At 50.5% G+C, this 22483-nt stretch overlaps 1 protein-coding gene across 1 annotated transcript in view; it reads right to left on the minus strand.

Moving 5' to 3' along the window:
- Positions 1-22483, minus strand: part of RIMS4 (regulating synaptic membrane exocytosis 4) — a 53086-nt gene that overhangs the window by 15618 nt on the left and 14985 nt on the right. The window contains exon 2 of the mRNA XM_037521482.2: positions 3237-3375. Within this exon, the coding sequence (XP_037377379.1) occupies positions 3237-3375 (139 nt within the window). The remainder of the gene's footprint in view (positions 1-3236; positions 3376-22483) is intronic.

Consider the following 22483-nt stretch of genomic DNA (forward strand, 5'->3'; position numbering starts at 1 on the left):
ATAGGCTCTCAGAGGCCACTCGAGCACACTGGCTCCCCGTGAGCCTCAGCTGGGCTGGCAGGAGCCCAGGGGGAAGGTCACACCCCCTCCTGTGTCAGAGCCCAACATCTGGGTCTCACCAGCGCCCAAAATACCACCAGAGCAAGGAAGAAATCAACCACAGCTCAACATCCCCACCTTTAACTTTCCTTCCTCACCCAGGTGTTGGGCAGCAGGGCAAGATTTTCGCCGCCAAAGGACGGGCACTCTTCTACCCACCTGATCCTTCCTCAAGGCCCAAGACACCCACCCCAAACCTTTAAATCATCACAATTACCACAGCCAGGCTTCAACCGAAGCTTCCTCAGGGCTGACCGCTTCGTAGTAGACGTGACTGTACTGGGGAGGGGCAGAGAGCTGACTATGCCAGGAGGATGCACTTGGCTGCCAGTAGCAAAACACCTGAGCCAATAACAATAAAAATAGCTAATAATCACAGGCTTGCTGTGTGCCTGTCCCTGATCTAACTGCCTTTACATGTATAAACACATTGACTCTTCACAACAACTCTATTAACAGTCTATGCTATTAGTGCCCCCTTTCTGCAGATCAAGTAACTGGGCCCAGAGAAATAAAGTAACTTTTCCAAAGCCACACAGCTATTAAAAAGCAGAAATGCTGGGCCTCCCCTGGTGGCGCAGCGGTTGAGCGCTGGGCTGCGAGGCTGCCCGCAGCCTCTGCGGTGCCGGTTTATTCCCTGGCCGCTGGCGAGGGTCCCACAACAACAACAACAAAAAGCAGAAATGCTGCGCGTGAACCAGGTTATCTGACTCTGGAGCCCTGGTTTGGAGGCTCCTCGTGATACAATTAGGCTCCCTGGTCCCTGACAACAAATTACAGCCAATGAGCACAGGGCGCCCTCCCAAGCCCCTGTCACAGGCAGGCATCACCTCACTTCTCTCTCCAACTCCCTCCCTGCTACTCCCTGCAGCCTCCCTGGGCCTCCCGCTCCTCTTCTGTAAAATGGGTTGATCCCTGCTGCTCACTGCACCAGCCCCCCTCTGGGTAAGCGACCTGGTCCTGCCACCTGCCCATGAGCCCCCCGATGAGCTATTTCCCGAATTCCCCAAAGCTTAGAGAGGCCAAGGACATGCCCAAGGTCACCCAGGGGTCAGTGGCAGAGCCAGGACTAGGACCCAAGCCTCCTGAACCCCTAAAATTTAGCAGGGCCCCACTGCCACCCAGATACTTAGACTATCTGCCTCCACGTTCTGCTGCCAAGTTTCTCAGGTTAAAGAAAACATTTGTTCCCTCCTTCCTCCTCCTCTCCCTTCCGCCTGTCCTCCCCCTCTTCTCGCCCTCCGGAAAGTCTCCCTGGGAGGTGGGTGGAACAGCAGCATCTGCCAAGGCGCGGCCATTCACAGAGGCCGGAGATGCCCAGTTTAGGAGGGGCTGGGGGTGGGAAGGCTTCAGCTGGCAGAAGCCCCCAGCTGTGAGGCAGGACCAGAAACCGGAGGGGAGCAGATGGGGCAGCCAAGCTCCAGCCAGGCCCACCGTGCTGGGCCAGAGCCAGCCCCGGGCGGAGCAGCCACTTGACCGCACTGACTTTCTGCCAAGGGGAAAACGTCTCTGCACTGTCCAGTGTGGGGGCCCCTGAGCATCTGAAATACGGCTGGCGAGACAGGGGACAGAATTCCCCGATTTTCCTTCATCTGAATGAATTTACATGGAAAGGGCCTCGTGCCTGCCCTATTGGACAGCCCCGCACTTATTATCTTCCCAGGCCTCCGTCTCCTCCGGTGCGGGACGAGGGTCCTGGTTCTCGGCCCTCCCTGGCTGGGAGGAGGACTCCTGGGCCCCCGACCTGCTATAAGCTGTGTGACCAGGGCAAGCTCCCTGCCTCTGAGGTCCCTGGTCATCCGCACAATCAGCAGGTCTCTTTGGACCAAAGTCCCTTGCCAGGGATCCCTGGCTTTTAGGGGAATCTGGGCACCTCTAGTTACGGGAGGTACTTGTACGACTGTGCAGGTGAACATGAGTGTGTGCATGTCAGGGCAGGTATTTTCCGGGGAAGGCAGACCCAAAGCTTTCCCAAAAGTCTCCAAGGGGTCTCCCTCCCAGGGAGTCTTAAAAATGAGTTCCAAAGTGAAACAAAGACAAACTTTCAGACTGTAAGACTAAATTTAAAATGGTACAGAGGGATGGAGTGGGTCAGCTGGGCACAAGGGGTCAGTTGTGTGACAGTCAGAACTGGACTTTCAGTGGGGAGCTTGCTGGAGTATACATTTAAGTGACACACACCTGAAACTCCTATGTTGCTCCAGTTAAAAAAAATGTTTTCAATAAAAAGTGAACTTAAAGATAAAATAACAGGGCCTCCCCTGGGGCGCAGCGGTTGAGCACTGGGCTGTGAAGCTGCCCGCAGCCTCTACAGCGCTGGTTCGATCCCCAGCCGCCAGCGAGGGTCCCACATGGCGCGCAGACCTCTCCGGCTGCGCCCACTGCTCCCCTCAGCAGTGTACTTCATCAGTCTGCCTGTTCCCCGCTCTGGTGAATCCTCTCACCCTCCCACGCTTCTGACTGTATATTTATACAAATATAAATTTGTATAAATTTATACAATTTATGTATTGTATAAATAAATAACTAAATCTTTAAAAAAAAAGATAAAATAACAATGGTGTTCCCGGTCTCCACTCCCGGATGTGCTGGCTCAGCGGCCTGGACGGGACCCTGTGATCTGCATTAGTAACAAGCTCCCCTGAGGCTGCTGGGTGGGGGGAGAGGCACTCCAGCCAGCAGGGGCTGACGCGTTATGCCTGAATGTAAGCAAAACTCCCTGCCCAACAACAGTCCTGCATGTATTCGAAAGCCAGCGGGGATTTAAGGAACTGAAGAGGGAAGCACAATGATCATGATAAAATCCCTCTTGACCCCCTTCTTCACTTACCAACACAGAACTTACGTGCAAGCCTGTCCTAAGGTCTCTGAGTATTAACCAGTTGATTAACTATGATGAACTCTTAGCACCCCATTTTACAGGGAAGAAAATGGAGTCACAGAAGGGCCACTTGTTCCAGATCACAGAGCCGGTGAGTGGCAGAGCCACCATTTGAATCTAGCAGCTGGGTCCCAGTCTGGGTGCTGCTAGCTCTCCCTCGGGGTGTCCTTGCTTTGTTACCTCCCTTTTCCGAAGCTGGGAACAACCCAGGAGCCCTGAGCCAATGCCCACCGAGGCACGGCTCTTCCGCACTCACTTGCCCTCCGAGCCGTAGCTGTTCATGCTGTCCTCGATGGACTCGTGGCTGGCCTGGCGCAGCGTCCGGCTGGGCATCTCCACCGCCAGGCCCGTCTCAGTGCTCCTCTGGATGGCCCCCTTCAGTCTCCGGCTGTCCCCTTCCGGGCAGAAAGGCCAAGGGAGATGGGGAGAGAGACACAGGGTGGGAGAGAGCAGAAAGGCAGCATCTGGTTAGCGTTTCAGTGGTTGGTGGCTGCCCGGTTCTGGCCCCACCCCCAGCCCATCAACCTCCTCTTCCTGCCCGCAGCCTCACCTGCCTTCATGCTCACCCAACATACACACAAGTTCTCATAACTGCCACTCTTTTCCCTCCCCTTGAGCTCACTTCTCCCCTGCACCTTCTCCAGGACTTTACTCCTCCTCCTCAGCTACTATTTAGTGAGCACCTACTATGTGTCATACTGTCAAGTGCTTTACATGGATTCAGACCAGGGTTTCTCCATTGCAGCACAAGAAATAGTGCTTTGGGGCCTCCCTGGTGGCACAAGAGGTTAAGCACAGCACTACGCAGCTGTCCGCAGCCTCTGCAGCATGAGTTTGATTCCGGGCCAGCCAGGGAGCAACCCACATGGCACAGCAGACCTCTCCTGTCTTGCCTGCTGCTCCCCTCAGCAGTGTATTTCGGTCAGTCTGCCTGTTCTGTTCCCTACTCTGTCTCTGGTGGGCCTCTCACCCTCCGCACCTCTGGCCTGTACCCAGTATGCATAAATAAATAAATCTTAAAAAAAAAAAAAATAGCACTTTGGTGGCAGGTGCTGATCCTGTGCTCCGTGGGAGTCTCCCCCGTCCCTGGCCTTGGCTCACCAGGTACTAGAAGCATCCTCCAGTCCAGCGGTGCCCCTAATAAATGTGTTCAGGTATTGCCAAATACCCCCTGGGGGACAAAAGTCACCCCTGATTAAGGACAGCTGATATGGACCAGTGGCTCTGAAACCGGTGTCCAAGTTCAAACCTTGGCTCTCTTCCCCAGTCTGTGAGGTTGTGGGCAAATTGCTCAACCTCCCTGTGCCTCCACTTCCCCAGTAGCAAAATGGAAGAGTAACATGTTAACATCAGGACACCTGGGCTCTTCACCCGTCCACTGAGCCCTGGCCTGGATCCCACTCCAGCCGCATCGCCACCCACCAGGGTCTGACACATTTCTCGTGGAAGAGGCGGCCCGGGCATGAGCGAGAACACAGCCCACAGACTAAGGTGAAGCTGAGGCGTGAGCTTTGCTCCCGGCTGCCAGGCCACGGCCCCACAGCCCTTCCCACCTGGACCTCACGACATCCTGCTGACCACACTTGTGCGCCAGGCCCTGCACTCAATGGCCCAGGCCCAGGTCCAGCTCTGCAGCCTTTACTGGCGAGGCCTGGGCAAGCCGAGCAGCATCTTCCCCGTGGCGCTATGGAGAGGGCCAGATGGCGTTTACCTCGGTGCCCGGCACACGGGGGGTGCTAAACAAAGCGGCCGTTGTCGCTGCAGAGAAAGACCTCGCCACGCTCCCCAGCACTGCCCACCCCAGCTGTCTTGCATTTCCCCTGACATGACACCGTTCCCACCTCAAGTCCCCAACGTGGGGACCATGGTGGCTCCAACCACCCCATAACGCCCCCTTTGGTCATCTCTTGCCGACTCAGTCACAGTCCCTAAAGCGACCGTCCCAGGGCTTTCCCACACCCCACTCCATAGCCCCACTCACCCCAATAGATGCTCTTCTCCCCACTTGGCTAGAAAGATGTGTTCTTTTTGACTTGCTCTTTCTCATTTCCTAATATCCCCACCCTCAGGCCTCCCCACCTGCCCCTTTGACCCTCCTCCTGGCAAAGGCTGATCCGTCCCGTGGCTTACCCACCCCGCCTCCTCCCACACTCCTGGGGTCCTCCCATCACCTGTGCTCTTTGGGTCTTGACTGTCACCTCTCCATCTTCCAGCTCTCTCCACACCTCCTGCAAGCCTGCTTGAGGCTTCACCTCTTCCACCACCCCCTTCAACCAACTAACGGCGTCTCTCACCATGTCATCGGCCTCCACTGCAGCGCGCCACCCTCATGGCCACCAGACCATCTCCGATGAATGTTGGGACAGGGCACAGGGGTCTTATCTCAGCCCTCCAGTGCCGCGCTCACCTTCATTCAACAAACATTTGCTGGATGACCTCATGGGGATGTTAAACAGTCTTTTACATGCTGGTCTCCACTGATAAAAAAAATCCTACTGATGGGAGACAGAGAGGGATTTCAGCCCCTGCGTCCTTCTCATTGGGGCACAGACTATGCTAGAGGACATGGATGACGTCCCATCCAATCCCCCCAATTCCCTGCTTCCAGCTTCCTCAAGGACCCTCCACACTGGCTCCCGAAAGCCACTGCCTGTCAACATTGCTGTCAGATCTTCCCTTGGGCTACCGAGCTCACTCTGGCCCCACACAAAGGCAGGGGTGCTGGGAATTTATGGCCTTGACCCTCTTAATCGAAGGTTCTCTGCCTCAGAGCAGAACAACTCTGAAGTGTAACCCAGGCCCCAGTGACCCATGGCGGGAGTTGAGATGGAGCCCAGTGGGACCAGAACAACAGCACATTCCTGCTTGCTTCTAGCACCCCCAGTCTCCTCGGGGGTGGGGGGCATTTCCTTCACAGGAGACCTGCACATGAACCTCATCTCAAGGTCTGCTTTAGAGAAGCCTGACCTAAGACACTTACCCTGACTGGCACCCTAAGAAGTGAAAATTCAAAACTTTTGCACAGGTGGGTTCCAGCACTGCCCCAGAAACGCTGCTCCCTAAACGCAACATGGTGATGAGAAGCTGTTGCATAACGCATGCAGGAGGCTGTGCTGTCCAAGGGAGGGCCAAGGGGAGCAAACAAGAGCCCGCATCATCCAAGGTCATCACAACACTCTACTGGGCGGGCTTAGCATCTGAGTCCTGGAAACTTGGGGAACCAACTGTGGCTGGCCTCTGTGATACACATATAAATGGAGCTCAGATGAGCCATTTTTGGCTACCCACTCACACTTGCTGCACCCAAAACTGCAACTGAGCAGCTTGAATGTTCTTCTGCGGGGTCCTAAGCCCCTCCTTCCCCAACTTGCTGGGTACATGTGGGTCTGCAGACAGCTGCAGTCCTGCCAGGAGGCAGAAGCAATTTGGGGTACCAACACCACTGTGTGCCAAACACCATCCCTGAGGCTGGGGTGGGAGAGAAAGCAAGAGAGGTGTGGCCCTGCCTCCGTGGTGCTCAGTTCAGAGCAGGAGACAGGCAGTAAAAGATGCCCATACTGACTGATCACAGGGGTGCTAAGTGCTCTAAAGATCAAGTACGAGGTGTAATGATAACCCCCTCTAGGGGGGCGGTGGAGGAAGACTAGTGTTGGCTACTGAGTACTTCATCCTTTGAACTATAGTCACTCAGATCCCTCTTGGGCCTTTTTGATGGCAAATTTTAGTGGGTCCCCTTCTATCTTGCAGACTAGTGCTCCCATTCCCATGCACTGGGCCCTCACCTCTCTCTAGATCCTCCCCTGTGCTGCCTTCATTTCTGCCCTACAAGCTCAGGATGATCCTACAGAAATGAATCCCATGCCCCAATTTGTAGCCCCTAGCTCTGTCCAGAGCAATACTTCCAACTGTACTCTGGACACTGCCATCTGGATAAGCAGGGTTCTAGAATGTGACCTGGCCACTCACATCCAGCACGGACTCCTGGTGTGTGTTCCCAACCTTCCCAGCCACCCAGAAGCAGAGTCTCCCAGCATCTCTCTGACTTCCCCACCCTTACCAGATGCCAGGTAGTATATAGTCTTTGCTCTTAATACCGCTTACATTTCTCCCTTGTCCAATTTCACAGTCATTCACCCTAATTGCCTCGAGCCTAGGCTATTTTAACTGCCTTCTAACTGGTCTCTCTGGTTCCAACCTAGCCACCCAACAAGTCATTAACAGATTAACTATCTTAAATTACCACTTCAGATCAAAATATTCTGCTCTTACTAATTCATTCTACCATCACAAAAGTACACAAAGATATGCATGGAGAGGTTTCCCACAGTAGCATTTACACCAGTGAAATGCTGGAATTAAATGTCTATCAACAGGGGACCAGTTTACTAAAAGACACATCCCACAATAAATACTGTGCAACTGTTAGAAAGAATCATCCCGATCTCCATGTGGAGGGACATGCAAAGGTCACTCCAACATACTGTTGGCATATTGAAGGAAAGCACGTAAAACATATTACTACTTTTGTAAAAATTATGTGTGTGCGTGTTCTTTGTATTTATGCATAGGCACAGAAAAATCTGGGAGGATATGAACCAAGCTGTTAATGGAGAATAGACTGCAGAGAGACTGTTAGAGGAGGTGTGTCGATGGTCATCTAACTTTAAGATGTGTATAGAAAAGTGCACAAACCTTAAGTGAATAGTTTGATGAATTTTCAAAAATGAAGCACACCTTTGGAACCAGCACTTAGATGAAGAAACAGCATCACCAGGATCCCCAAAGCCCACTCGTGTCCAATCTTCCAGCCTATGTCTTAATTCCCCAAGGGTAACCACTATCCTGATCTCTAACACCAGATTTCACCTGTTTTTTGAATTATAATAAAGAACATGGTCTTTCTAAGGAGGCTGACCTTTTCTATTCAATAGTATGTTGATTGTATGGGAGCAATCCACGCTGATTGTAGATTGGTTGTTATCACAGCTACATAGCATTTCATTGCATGAAATATACCACATTTTGTTTAACCATCACATTGTTGATGGGCATTTTTTTTCCAGTTTGGGGATACCAGAAGTAATGCCACTATAATTACTTTATTTATTTTTTTTTAAAGGGCGACATTTTTTTTCTTTTTTTTTTTTAAGATTTATTTATGTATTTATACAAGCACTGGGTACAGTCAGAAGCGCAGGAGGGCGAGAGAATTCACCAGAGCCAGAGCGGGAAGCAGAGCAGGCAGAAGGACCGAGGTACACTGCTGAGGGGAGCAGCGGGCGGCAGGAGAGGTCTGCGCGCCATGCGGGACCCTCCTCCGGGAGTAGGAGAGAAGTCGGGGATCGAACCGGCGCTGCAGAGGCTGCGGGCAGCTTCGCAACCCAGCGCTCAACCACTGCGCCACCGGGGAGGCCTGCCACTATAATTACTTTAGCACATGAATTCTGGTGAACGTCTGTACCCACGTTTCTCAGAGATACACCCAGGAATGGAACTGCTGGGCCATAGAGCAGGCATTTGTTCAGCTTCAGCAGATACTGACAAATGAGTTTCCAAAGTACTTGCACCAATTTAGAATCCAACCAGGACACTGGGAAGATTTATTTCTCTTTGGTATGCTTCTATGTCTTGTGATCTTTTTGTAGTCAAATGTGGTAATTCCATAGTGTAAACAAAGGTAAGACACAAACAAATTCATAAATAAATCACAACTTCAGTCATGTCATGATTCCATTTAAAACTTTAGAATGGCTCCTGGTTGCCTACTGAATTAGATTCAACCTTCACACCCATGTACTCAAGACTCTCCATTATTTGATTACCCACCATCTGCCACTGGTCTCCCTGGGGGTCTCCGCAGCCCAACCCAGCTCTTACTGCTCATGCATATCCTCAGTAACTTCCTCATACTGGTTTTCTTTCTTTTACTTTCCTCTCTTCTTCATGTTCCTTATGCAAATTCCAACCATTCTCCAAACCTTAACTTTAAATAACAAAGGATTAAATTTAATAAGGTAATGTAACAATATAACAACATCTGATCCTCAGGGCATGTAGGTGGGTGTGGCACTTTATTGAGTAAAACTCAATAAAGGTGACTACTAAAAGTATTTTGCTACTATCATGCCAGATGTTACACCAACAATCTGTTTTACACATGCATTGCTTCAGGTAATTTTCACAATAAACCACTTATACCCCTCTTTAGTTAGGGAAAAAAAAAAAACAAGGATCAAGAAAGTTAACTTTCTTTCCTAAGGATGCACACAACTACTAGTGAAGAGCTAGAATTTCTGACTGAAACAACCATGCTTTTAATGAACTACTAAACCAAACTCACTTTGCTCCACCATAGAATTCAAATGTCATCCCTTTTCTGATCAGACTTTCTGAGCCCTAGGGACACTTTTATCATCACTTCTACTGTGGTATCTCTTCCACTGCACCTTGAAGCACAGTCCTTGGTCAACAGAGCTGATGTCTGTGTCTACAGTGTAAACTCATTCCTCACGCACTTTTCTTCAGAACCTAGGACAGCACCCGACTGCCCAGTCCTGTTGACAGTATGCTTAATTATTTTTCTTTTTTAGGATATGTCTCTAGGAAAAGCGCAAATGCCCCAGCAAAGAAATAAGTACATCTAACTCAGTTGTTTATACCAGAATACAGATGCATTCAATGTACCTTCTCCCAAATAGCAAATCTACAAAAGGAGCAGGATAATAAAATGATAATGATAAATGATTTGAGTACACACACTATCATTAGCATTTATTCAAACCAGGCACTAATACATAAATATTTTACATATATAATTTAAGCAGAACTCGGAGATTCAAGGTATCCTAACTTTACAAAAAGAAAACAGGTTCAGGGCAGTTCAGCAACTTGTCCAAGATTAAGCCAGATAAGACAGAGCTAGGTTTCAGAGGTCTATGTGAAAACAGATCTTATATTCTTCGCCATTAGAGACCCCAGGAATGTGGTGAGGGAGAGGAAGAGAGAGAGTACACCATTCTCCACTTTCACATTTTATTGAAGATGGGTCTTTTCAGAGCTTTGTTTTCTAGATGAGGAATCTAAAGTGGAGAGAGGTTACAGGACTTGCATCAGACCCCCAGGCCCTAAAATTCCTAACCACATTACTGTCCAGCGTGTAATCCTATCTGTGTGTGGCCCACTCCAGGACCATACCAAATCAAAGCCTGTGAAGTTCCTACACACAAGAGCTCTGGGTCAGTGGTCGGTGGGTTATTTTAAACAAGAATGAGAGGGCCTCCCCGGTGGCGCAGCGGTTGAGCGCTGGGTTGCGAAGCTGCCGAAGCCTCTGCGACGCCGGTTCGATCCCCGGCTGCTCCCCGGCCACCGGAGGAGGGTCCCACATGGCACGCAGACCTCTCCTGCCGCCCGCTGCTCCCCTCAGCAGTGTACTTCCATCCTTCTGCCTGCTCTGCTCCCCACTCTGGCTCTGGTGAATTCTCTCACCCTCCCGCACTTCTGACTGTACCCAGTGCATGTATAAACAAAAAACAAACAAACAAACAAATAAATAAATAAATAAAACATGCCTCTACTAAAAAATAAAAAAAAAATTTAAAAAAAAAATAAACAAGAATGAGAGAAGCACCAAGGCCTCTGAAGCTCCAGTTTTCCCCTTCTTGTCTCTCTGAGATAAATATTCCAAAGACTGCTACCTCCTCTTTCTCCATAGTCAGCCTCTCCCTGACCGAGCTATTTCCAGTGACTTCAGTTTCCCAGGCCTCCCTTGCCCAGGTCTTAAAACTCGTCTGAAAATCAAGGACTAAGCTGACACACAGGTTGCAGCTGAGCAAGAAGCAAGCATGTGAAGCTTATTGCAAATGCCAGACAAAGGCTGGAGTGTGCCGTCTGGACCACAGGCACACCATCACTGAAGCATGCATGAGCACTTGTATCCCCACAAAGGCACATGGGTGAAAACACACAGTGCGCCCAGGGGGACAGAGGCTGGAATTCCTTTCTCCCAACCCCAACAGAGCAAACCTTCTATCTGTGACTCAGGTTACCCACTACCACCTTCTCAATCTACATATAGTCAGCTTCCTTCAGTCTACCAGACCTAGAAGAACTGGCCAGAGATTTGGCTGAACTGAGCAGAAGTGACAGAGGATATGCTGCTGGAGACCAGCTTTACCAGTGGCTCCTGGTGCTGAGAACAGCTCAGCTAAGGTGGGCTTACTTTGGTGAGTGCTGGTGCCAACTGATGCCAGTTGGTCTAACTGTTCAGCTGATCCTGCATAGCTCGCTAAAATCCAGTAGCCGCGGACTTAATCCCTGCTAGCAGCAGTGTGACCTGTCCATGGTACTGACCAGGCACTGAGGAAGGGGAAGTTTCAAAACAAGGTAACACCACCAGTGTTTGTTTTTACATCACAATTCCTTCCCTCTGGTTTGCTGATGCCACAAATTCCACCCTCTCTGTGTTGATCTCAATAAGAGCCAGGAACTCTCTCTTACTGAGCTCTACCAGAGCTTATGATAGGTGCTCAACACACATTATTTCATTTACTCTTCACAACCACTCTCATCTCCATTTTCAGAAATCTGACTCAGGGAGATGAATGAACCTGCCCAAGATGTCAAAGCTCTTAAGTGTGAATATGATCTTGTTTCAGTGCAGACTAGAGTGCAAATGCCCTTTTAGGCTATTTTACACTATGGTGGGGTGCTGGGGGCAAATGGGGAGGGGGTGATGTCCAGATTCCTCAGTCCTTTTTCCAAGTGGATTTATTTGAAGGGGAAGAGGAAGCATTCATGAATACAAAGAAATTAAATGAGTGGGAACAAGGGAGATAAACACACATAATAAGGATATGAGAACACAAGACCCAGAGAAGCTGAATATCAATCGGGTAATGTATATGACTGTGCTTTATGATTTTAAAGGGCTCTGCCCCGGAAGGAAATATTATTCTCAATACATATAGATTTACTGAGCTCATTACCTAGACCATGCTTTTCTTGGCTTGAGGATTTGAATAAGACATAGTACCTGTCCTTAAGGAGCCCAGAGTAATTGGAGGGGAGGGAGAGATGAATAAATAAGTCATTATCATTCTTTCAACAAACTCCTATTAAGGCCTATTCAGTGCCAGGGGCTGTGTTGGAGACTCCTACGCAGATGAATTAAACCCAGACCTGAAACTCAGTTTAGCTGGAGACAGACATGGAAGGGGGCAATTTTAACTCAAGGTGTTATAATTACAGCATAGCATAGTTCAAGAGCAGAGCTACACAGTATTACGGGAGCTGAGAAGAATAATTAATACAGCACTGGAAGTAGAGGCAGAGTCTAGGTTGTGAGTAGAATTATTTCAGTGCTGAATTACATTTGATTGCAAATAAAATCATAATGAGGTTTTATTGTAGATGTAAGAGTTACCTTCTGGGAGTTTACATGTGAAGATGGTGTTAACAAGTGGAAAATATGAAGGGAGAAGGCAAAAAAGTGGAACCAAAATGTAAACTGAGGATAAAGAGTTCTGCATGCAGAGTGAATGCATGGTGGGGGGCAATGAGTGGGGATCCTATACTTAGTAGTGATTGTTAGGGAAAAGTTACTCATTCACTCTATTCCAAGTAGCATGGGAAGACTTTTTAAACCAGGGGCAGCTGGGTAGTCATTTATAGTCCCCATAAGTGGCTGTCCTTCCCCAGAAAGCCATTGCCACCAGCACTGGGAACAGGCGGAGCAAGCTCTGGGAGGAGTTGGGTGGTGAGCAAGTCTATGGTTCCATCTGGCACTAGGATGCTTCACAATCTACAGAGCACTCAAGGCTTCCAGGATCTGCCCCAAACCTGTACTACAAGTGTGACATCATGCACATACCAGGTGTTTCATCCACACTGGATTACTCATCATTACCAAACACAGCCCACGTACTTCCGTCTTCTGAAGAGCGCAGACTCTGAAGTTAGAATAAATGGGTTTGGGACTTGAAACATCCCTCTGCCACTTTCTGAGCAAACTGAAGAAAGCTCAGTTCCCACCTCACATGATGCCATATGGATTAAATGTATCGGTCAACTCAGACTAGGTTATGCTATAGTAATGAGTGATTCCCAAAACTGAGCGGTTTACAGAACAAAGATGTTCTTGATCATCTTGAACATCCCCTGTGAACCAGCTGTGGCTCTATACCAAGAATTCTTCTGCAACCCAGGACGAAGGTGCCAACCCTACGTGGGACTGACTGTGGTCATGGCAGAAGGGAGACACGAGTGATGCCCCTTCTCCCAAGCACTGTTCTCCATGCATATTTCAAACTTTTTCAGCGAAGAAGAGAAAAGAAGTCTGCCTCCTAATAATGCAAAAAGACCGACGGTAGAGGGGAGAGCTCTGGCACGGACACACGCGTTAGGACTCATTAGCCACTGAATGATCTGCTCCCACATCGAGCTGTATATAATTTGTTCTGAGAAGGCAGCATGTTTGCCCGCTGTAGCTCAGGTTCACATTAGTGTGAAATAAATCCTCTCAGCCCCTCGTGGGGCTGAACTCACTGGCATGACATGTACAGTGCCTGTCATGGTAAGATAAAGGCACTCAGTAAATTACAGTTGCTGTAATCAACAATACTCAGAGACAGACTGCGGAGTTCCCAATTCCCAGGAACTCTCAGGAAACGGAAGCTCTGTGAACCAAAGCAGCTTGTCCCCAGGTCCCACTGCAAGCAGGGGGTGCACGGGCAGGAGGCTGAACTGATCCCCCCTGTCCACTCCAGGAGCTGAACACAGATGTTCACAGCAGCATTACCCAAGTAGTTAAAAGTGGGAAAAACCTAAATGTTCACCAACTAACTGACGAAGCAATAAATAAAAGGTAGCACATCCCTAGACTGGCTGGTATTATGATAATGATATGTATGATATAACATTATAGATGACTGATGTATAATTAGTAATTGTCATCTATCATTAATCATACTGGTATAATTCTTCAGCTGCTCTATATTACTGTATTGTTATATAATTAATACATTAATATTGATGAGTCTATTAAGTTGTTATTCAGTCAGCAAAGGGAATTAAGCACAATCAATGCGACCACACAAATGAACTTTGGAAACATGCAAAATGAAAAGAGGCCAGTCACAAAGACCACATACTCCATGATTCTTTTTTTTTTTAAGATTTATTTAAGCATACAAGAACTGGGGCACAGGCCAGAGGTGCGGAAGGTGAGAGGATTCACCAGAGACAGAGCGGGGAGCAGAACAGGTGGATTGACTGAAATACACTGCTGAGGGGAGAAGCGGGCGAGACAGGAGAGGTCTGCTGCACCATGTGGGTAGTTACCTGGCTGGCCGGGGGATTGAACTCGTGCTGCAGCGGCTGCAGACAGCTTCATAGTGCTGTGCTTAACCCCTTGCACCACCAGGGAGGCCCTCTATGATTCTTTTTATGGGAAATGTCCAGCACAGGCAAATTCCTCGATAAAGAAAGCACACTGCCATGGGCTGGAAGGAGGGGGGACTGGAAAGCAACTGCTTATGGGTACAGGGCTTCTTTTTGGGGTGATGAAGATGTTCTACAAATGACTGTGGTAATGACCGCATGATTGAATACACTAAAACCCCCAAACTAGAAGCTTTAATAGGTGGATTGTACGGCAAGTCTTTATATCTCCATGAAGCATGTCTCTCTCCAGGCAGATAGGCATCTATATGCATATCTCGAGCATATCGTGCAGGCCGGGCTCTTCACCCGTTTCTACAATGGGGTTCCTTAACACTCCAGAGGGCTAAGGGGCCAGCTGGGTAGGAGTGAAGGAGGGGTTATGCTTCCACTCAGCACTGGACCAGCTGAGCAAGAGGCCAACATGCAAAGCTTGCTGCAAAGGCCAGACGAGGCCTGGTATGTGCAGTCTGGACTGCAGTGTGCCATCTTCGAAGCACACATGTATACTTGCATCTCCACAATGGCACATGCAGTGGGCACATGGGAGACAGAGGATGGGATTCCTTACTCCCAGCCCTACCAGGGAAGCCTTCTTTCAGGGCCTCAGGCTCCCCACTGCCACCTCCCTCAAGCCACACATGGTCAGCTTCCTTCAGGGCCTACCAGATCCAGAGCAACTAGCTGGGATCAGATTAAGGCCAGTCTGGACAGCGGGAACCACCTGGCACTAGCACTCACCTGTGCAAACTCACCTTAGTTGTGCTGTTCTAGGTACCAGAAGCTACTGGTCAAGCTGGTCTGAGCAGCACATCCCCTATTGCCTGACCCCACACCCCACCACCCCAGCACCCAGTTCATCCTAGCCCACAGCTGCTTCAGATACACAGACCTTCTCCTCGCACTCTGCAGGAGGGCAGCTAACCTGGTTTTCCTGGCAAGAAACTCCACACACCTGCTTAATGCATGCTGGGGTCTCATATTCCTTGGAAAGGAATTCTACCTTTTATCTTCAAACAGTTTAAATAACACCTCACTTGAACTGGCCTGAGCAGAGGTGCAGTGATGCTGGATCCCATGTTGGCTAAGGAGCCTCAGTTTCTTATCTCTCCCTCAAAGGAAGGCATGAACCCCGCCTGTCTGATAGATCTGCAAAGAGGCCGGGCTCTCAGCAGTCTTCCATACACTTCGGGGAGACCAAAGTTTGCTCCATGCACAATCTTTAATGCCCATACGAATCACCCAGGGATCTTGTTCAAATGCAGATTCTAATTCATTTCTAACAACTCCAAGGTGAGGTCAGTGCTGTGGGTCTGGAGCTCACACTTGGAGCGGCAAGATTTTCACCCATTCTGCTCACTCTCTTCTGATTTCTTCACCTTTCACCACTGTTCAAGTTGCTTCTGGAGAAGCCCGTGAAGCTGTGCCCTTCTTTCCTTAGAAAAGTACCTGCCGGGCCTCCCCGGTGGCGCAGCGGTTGAGCGCTGGGCTGTGAAGCTGCCCGCAGCCTCTGCAGCTCTGGTTCGAACCCCGGCCGCCGGGCAAGGGTCCCACATGGCGCACAGACCTCTCCTGCCGCCCGCTGCTCCCCTCAGCAGTGTATTTCGTCCGTCTGCCTGGTCTATTCCCCGCTCTGGCTCTGGTGAATTCTCTCACCCTCCCGCGCTTCTGACTGTACCCAGTGCTTGTATAAATAAATAAATCTTTAAAAAAAAGGATAAGTACCTGCCATCATACACACACACACACCCATATCGCATATGTTTTTGATGGTTGCAGTCTGCGGGCTAAAAATCTTTCTTTTGGATAAATTTTAGTTCTCAGGGGAAAAGAGGATGCAATGCGGAGTACAGGGGTAATAAAAAGCCTCAGAGTTAGGATTTCTGGGGCCAGTGCCCACTCCATTATGGACTTCCTGTGTGACATCTGACAAATTTCTGTCCCTCTCTGGTCTTCAGTTTCCCCACTACGAGGAGACCGGACTAGATTATAATGATAAATGGATGTTCTCGTTCTCTCTTGCTCGCTCGCTCTCACTCTCTCTCTCGCCAACTCTAGAAACTGTTGCCTAAAATAAAATGTTAAGGATTCTTAGACGGTGCCTGAACTTGGCAGGAAAAGGTGTCATGATTGATTTGTGCGGCCGGCCGGCCATGGTCCCGGGAAAGGGTGCTGTGATTGATGGGTGGTGTCTGCCGAGATCCGAGGCCTGGAGGACAACGAGCCCCCTGATAGGCGTGGACCTACTTCGGAGACCCAGACCTTCCATCTGTGACACTCCGCAGTTCATTTAGCGTCCGCCCCAGACTGGGACACAGAGCCGTGCGTGTCCTCAAGGGGGCAGGAGGGATCATCCTTTATGCTGCTGGTGTCTCAGCCCCGCCGCCGCAGCCCCCCATGAGAGGAGGCAGCAGAATCCCCGCTCCATGGCAGAGGACAGCATGTCCTTGTGCACCAATCCTTGGCTATTTTTAGCTCCAAGGACAGAGACTCAGGCAGAAGCTAGAATATAGAAGGGCTGCGGCAGGCTACCCGGTCCCCTGAGGAAGAGGAAGCCACCCCCTCCGTGGCTCTCAAGCCCCCTTTACTGCCCAGGTGAGAGTCAAGGCAGGCTGCCCAGGAACAGGACTGCGTGTGAGCTCTCCCCAGCTCTGCCCTCCATGGGACAGGCACTGGCCCACTGCCGTCCCTGTCACTGACGTCCTGTATCTGCCATTCGTGCACCAGCCCTTGCCAGGCCTGGTGCCAGCGCTGAAGACACATCCCAGGCAGGGCAGACTGAGTGCTGGCCGCCCAGCCTTTCCAGTCCAGATGGGAGACAGACCACCAGCAGGAGGGCAGGGCCGTCTGTAGTTAGTCACACTGTGGTCACCCAGGCCTGTGAGTCCCAGCGTCCATCCCAGGAACTCAGCCCTAGCCTGGCACAGAGGTGGGTTCAGGGAATACTTGTTGCTTGATAGGTAATATTATGTAGGACACAGCTCCTGGAGTTTGAGGATCCCACAGGAGCCGATCTCAGACTAAATGAGAATCATTCATTCATTCATCCACCTGGTGTTCCTGTGAGCACCTTCCACCTGTCAACTTCTGTTTTCAGCACAGGGCAAAACAAAGTAACAGCCACCAACTGCCCCAACTGCTCTCCCGAAGCACCAGGCCAGGAAAGACAAGAACGTTCTGCACCATACAAATATGCAGAGACAGAGGATGCCAGAAGATGCTGAGTAGAGGGGTGGGGCATTATTTTAAACAGAACAGTCAGGGAAACTCACCATGATCCACGGGCAGAGACCTGAAGGAAGACCAGCACGGGACGTGTGGGGCGAGCGCTCCCCCAGAGATTATTCCCCTGCTGAGCTCCATAGTGTCACCTCAGCCTAGGGACCCCGATGGCCATGAAAGCGATCCTGAGAGGAAGGGAATGCTCAGCAGCATGGGAAACCCCAAGGTGGTCTAAGGGCAGCTGGAGACACCAGGTCCTGAAGAGAGCACCCCCCAAAGGGGACCTGGAAATTGCACAGAGACCTCCCTTCTGTTGTTTGAAGGTGAGGGTCCAGACCATGTGGTCGGCGACATATCTTCCTCTCAGCTAAAGCCCAGTCTCTCCAGTGCAATTCAACATCCCCCAACATAAACACACCGGCCCCGAGTCAGACTTAGGTCTGTTCAGCAAATAAAGCCAGACGGCTGGGGCAGGATGGGCAGGAAGACGAGTATGAGATGAGGCGGCAGAGAAGGAAGGACAGACATTGTGAGACACATACCCTGGTGGAATGTGGCTCACAGTGGTGGGGACAGCGGTAATGAGGACAAAGATGGTGATGATGATGATGATGATGATGACCAATCGGCCAGCATTCACTGGGCGCTGACCACTGTCAAGTGCACTGCCACCCAATCAGCATGGATTCATTTCTTTAATCCCCACATCCCATGAGATAGGTCCTAAGTGATCCCCGTGTATAGAGGGGGAGCTGGAGTTCAACCAGGTTGACGCAGCTTGGAGGTAGCAGGGTTGGGCCAGGCACGCTAGCCATATGGGGCTGCTGCCAGGCTGATCACACCAGCCTACGGCACGTGCCCACGAGAGCTGGTTTCTTTCCCTCCCAGAGTGACTTAAGCCTTTTGTTCTCCTTTAAAGGTCCTTTGAGGGCCTTCTTGGTGGTGCAGAGGTTAAAGGCTCAGCCCTGTTAAACTATCACCAGCCACTTGAGCCTAAGTTTGATGCCCAGCCAGGGAGCTACCCACATGGTGCAGCTGACCTCTCCTGTCTCACCCGCTGCTCCCCTCAGCAGTGTATTTCAGTAGATCCGCCTGTTCTGTTCCCCGCTCTGTCTCTGGTGAACCCTCTCAACCTCCCACATCTCTGGTCTAAACCCCAGCTCTTATATGCATAAATAAAATAAAAATAAATCTTAAAAAAATTAAAATCCTTTGAAAGCTGTTTTTCTCCATAAAAGAAAATTCAGGTTTTCTCAAAAAAACAAACAAACAAACAAAAAAAAAACCAACCCAGATGCACAACGATACAAATGCAAGAAGTTCAAAGTTATGAACCCCAGTTCTGAAAGTAAGCACTTTATAAACATTTGTAGCAAAAGGAATGGTCCAGAGACAGGAAGGAAACAGGGATCCTCCGTTAGCTGAAACTACTTCTACAATTTGTCAGAACCTCCTGGGAGTGACTCTGTACATCTACGGTATCTCATTTGAACCTGTCAAGCTGCCAGAGCACATCTGAAGACCAGACCACACTGAGGCTGCAAAGCTACGCTGGAAGGGCGGCTGAGTAGCCGGTCACACAGGGTTCCCCGAGACACCTGCAAGACGCCCAAAGTCACCGGAACCAGATTTCTCCGGTGGAGTATCATGGAGGGAGGGCGGGAAGGAGCATGGCGCTATCCCTCAGCCGCCCCGCAGAGAAAAGCGTAGGGGTCCGAGCTGGGGAGCCCTTTAACCTTGAGCGTGAAGGTCTCGCCCTTGCCCTTGACAACCCCCACCTTCCTTCCTTGTCTCCTTCACATTCGGAATATTGCAAAAGTCCACTGGAGAAAAGAACATTAGTGGAAGACACAGATTAAATTCCCTTGCCATCCGCAATCAACTGAGCGGACTTGAGCAAATCCCAAACCCTCTGAACTTCATCACCTTCTAGTAAAAGGTGACTTACTAGCGACCCCAGTAGCTCCAGAAGGCTCAGATAATACTGATAATGGGAACTTTTTCACAGCATGCCCTGTTCCCTACAGAAGAGCTGGGCATACCTTAAGCACGCACCAAAAACCTTTTGAGTGTTGAAGTTCCCATGTAGATGTTTTACAGAGTAAACATGTATGTTTACTACTAATAATAGTGATAATGTAATAATGAGGAGGCGGAGAATGACAAATGAGTGACTTTTTGCTGAAGTCTGCCCATATCGCACATGGACACAGCCCTTTTGGTGTCCTGAGACATACTGTTGTCACCTTCGTGAGGACACTGGGAGTGTAAGTCGTTTAGGGTACAGCTAACAGGGACAGGACACAAGAAGGGGTGGTGGTTCAAACGCAAGTCTGAATTAAAGTCTATGCAGTTCTTGCCTCTCAGGTAAGCATGCTGCAGACAGCAGAGGGCTGCATGAGGCTGATTTTCAGTCTCATCACTGCGTGAGGATTAAAGATGAAGGTGACTCTGGGCACGGTGCAGTCGAGCTGTGGATGAAAGGGACCAACCTGAGTCACTCCCTCCGCTGGGAGGCTGGGGACTCGGCTGGCCCCCAATGAGAGACTGGGTCAGCGCTGTGCATGGCAGATGTAGCTGAACATCGGAGTCGCCTGGGGAGCTTGGGGAGAAATAGATGCGCAGGTTCCACCTCAGGTTTCCAATTGAGTTGTCTGCATTGGAGCTCATGATCCGGCAAGAGCAGGAGAGGCTGAGAATCACTGGACCCATGAAGTGCTGAGCGCCCTCCTTGCTCAGGGCCACCAGGTCTCAATGCCCTGGGAGTCTCAAACAAACCCAGGACAGGCCTTCCAGAAGCACAGAAGAGGCTTCATCATAACAAAAGCTCGCCCAGCATCACACCCTGGCCTCACAGATTCCTTCTCCTTTTCTAACTCCAGCATCCCCCACCTCCAAGAAGTCTTTCCTGAGCTCCAGAGCTAGGGGCCCCCCCTTGGGGCTTCCACTCACAAAATTTTCACTTGTGGACATCCATGCTATGTCTCCCCGGTCCACCATAGCCCATGCGATGACAGGCTGGTGGCTCACGCAAGGCTGTGTGCCCAGCACCAGGGCCAGGTCCATTGTCAGTGCTGAGCATCAGAGAGAGGGACTTGCTGTGCCCAGAGGAGGCTGGGCAGAGGCGGCGGCGAGGAGGGCAGCCGCTGCAGGAAGGAAGTAATCCAGGTCACCAGGTTGGGAGGAAACCGAACCTACAAATCCTCCATGCCACTGTTCAGAAGCAGCCTGGGCTATTTATAGTTCACAAGCCTTCTGCTTCTTGCATTTAAATGCGGGGCCAGGCACGGAATGAAATCCTGGGTAGGTCTGTCCGTTTTTAAATCTATTTATTTATATTTTTGCAGGAACAGGAGCAGAGAGCAAGGATGAAATGAATCGTGGCCGTTCATCCAGCCTGCAGTCCACGGACACATCTCAGCCGCTTCCAGACCTGACCTTAGAGACCAGCATCCCTGTGGAGCCCAGCCTGTGAAGGGCCTTTTAAGGTGATTTTTAAATAGTGGCTTCAGTTCACAAAACAGTATCGCTGTCTTGGTTTAAACACGTGCACGCACGCGCACACACACATACACACACACACAGTAGTGAGCAATCATCCCCAATGGGTTAAAAATTCTACTCCTGGATGACAGAATTGGTGTCCTTTTACTTTTCTTTCCGTGAGCTTTCTCTGCTGGGGGATCCCCAAACCCCCACCATGGGTGTACAGAGCAGACGGTGGGGGGGGGGGGGTGACAAGGAACCGCTCTGCCACTTGCTGTTGTGTGAACTTGAGGGAGCCTCCCCATTTCTGCATCTGTGAAATGAGGAGCGCGGCTGGCCCTTCCACAGGGGCTCGCTCTGTGGGCCGTACAAGAGGACAAACGGGACGTGCTGACGCGGCTTTGGGAACACAGCCCGTGATCGGCAGCGCCACCCGCACAACTGCACAAGAGTTTGTAACTTGTGAAAGCACCATATTGTTTTAAATTTTTTTAAAAAATAAATGGCAGCTCTCAACTCCGGTGCAGGAGGACCCCTGGCTAAAAATGCACCTGATGGCCCTTTCTGCCGCTCTCGACCTGACTTGATAGGGTTGGGGTCGAGGGGTGTGTCCTAAGGTCTCAACAGGGACAAGGGGACTGGGTTTCAAGAAGGGCTGGGTCCTGGGAGTCCTGGATGGGATACTCAGGCCTCTGCCAACTCACCGCCCCTTCCCTGGCCTCACCTCTTCCCGGCACTCATTTCCTAATGCACCTCCCTTACGAGGCATAAATAAACCACAGCAAGCTCCTTCCTTGACCACGCAGGGTCCCCGAGTGACCTGGGGCACCTTCCCCCTTGTCCAGACAGGTAAACAGCTTCCCACCCTTCAAGACTGGACTCTGCACCCTCTGCTCAGTGGGGTCACCCAGTTATCTGCTCCGCTTATCTTTCATCCTTGGCTGAGGGCAACCCAGTCTGGCTCCAGGCCTTTGGAGCCCAGCACATTGGCTATTTCACTGTACAACGAAAGCTTTTAAATGAAAGGCCCTGTGGGGTGGTGGCCAACAGACCCACAGAAGGGTGCAGGGTTGGAGACAAGTCTAGCTTCTCTGAGCCTCAGTTTCCTCATCTATACAATGGGTAAGACCACTGTACCCACTTCCTTTGCTGATGTTTCAACAGGATCCTGGTAAAGTGCTCAGAGTACCTGGCCCATGTGAGCCACAGAACAAGCCTCAGCTATCACAATAAGGATCCCTATAAGCTGGACAATGACTCCACGTGCATCTTGGGGCCCAGAGTGCCAGAGCTGTCTCTCCCAGTCTTGCCTGTGGCTCCTCTTGGGTTCAGGCTGGTGAACTACTGGGCAGGTTGCCC

This window comes from Talpa occidentalis, unplaced genomic scaffold, assembly GCF_014898055.3.
Source record: "Talpa occidentalis isolate TD23 unplaced genomic scaffold, MPIMG_talOcc4v2.1 talOcc4.10, whole genome shotgun sequence".
Lineage (NCBI taxonomy): Eukaryota > Metazoa > Chordata > Mammalia > Eulipotyphla > Talpidae > Talpa > Talpa occidentalis.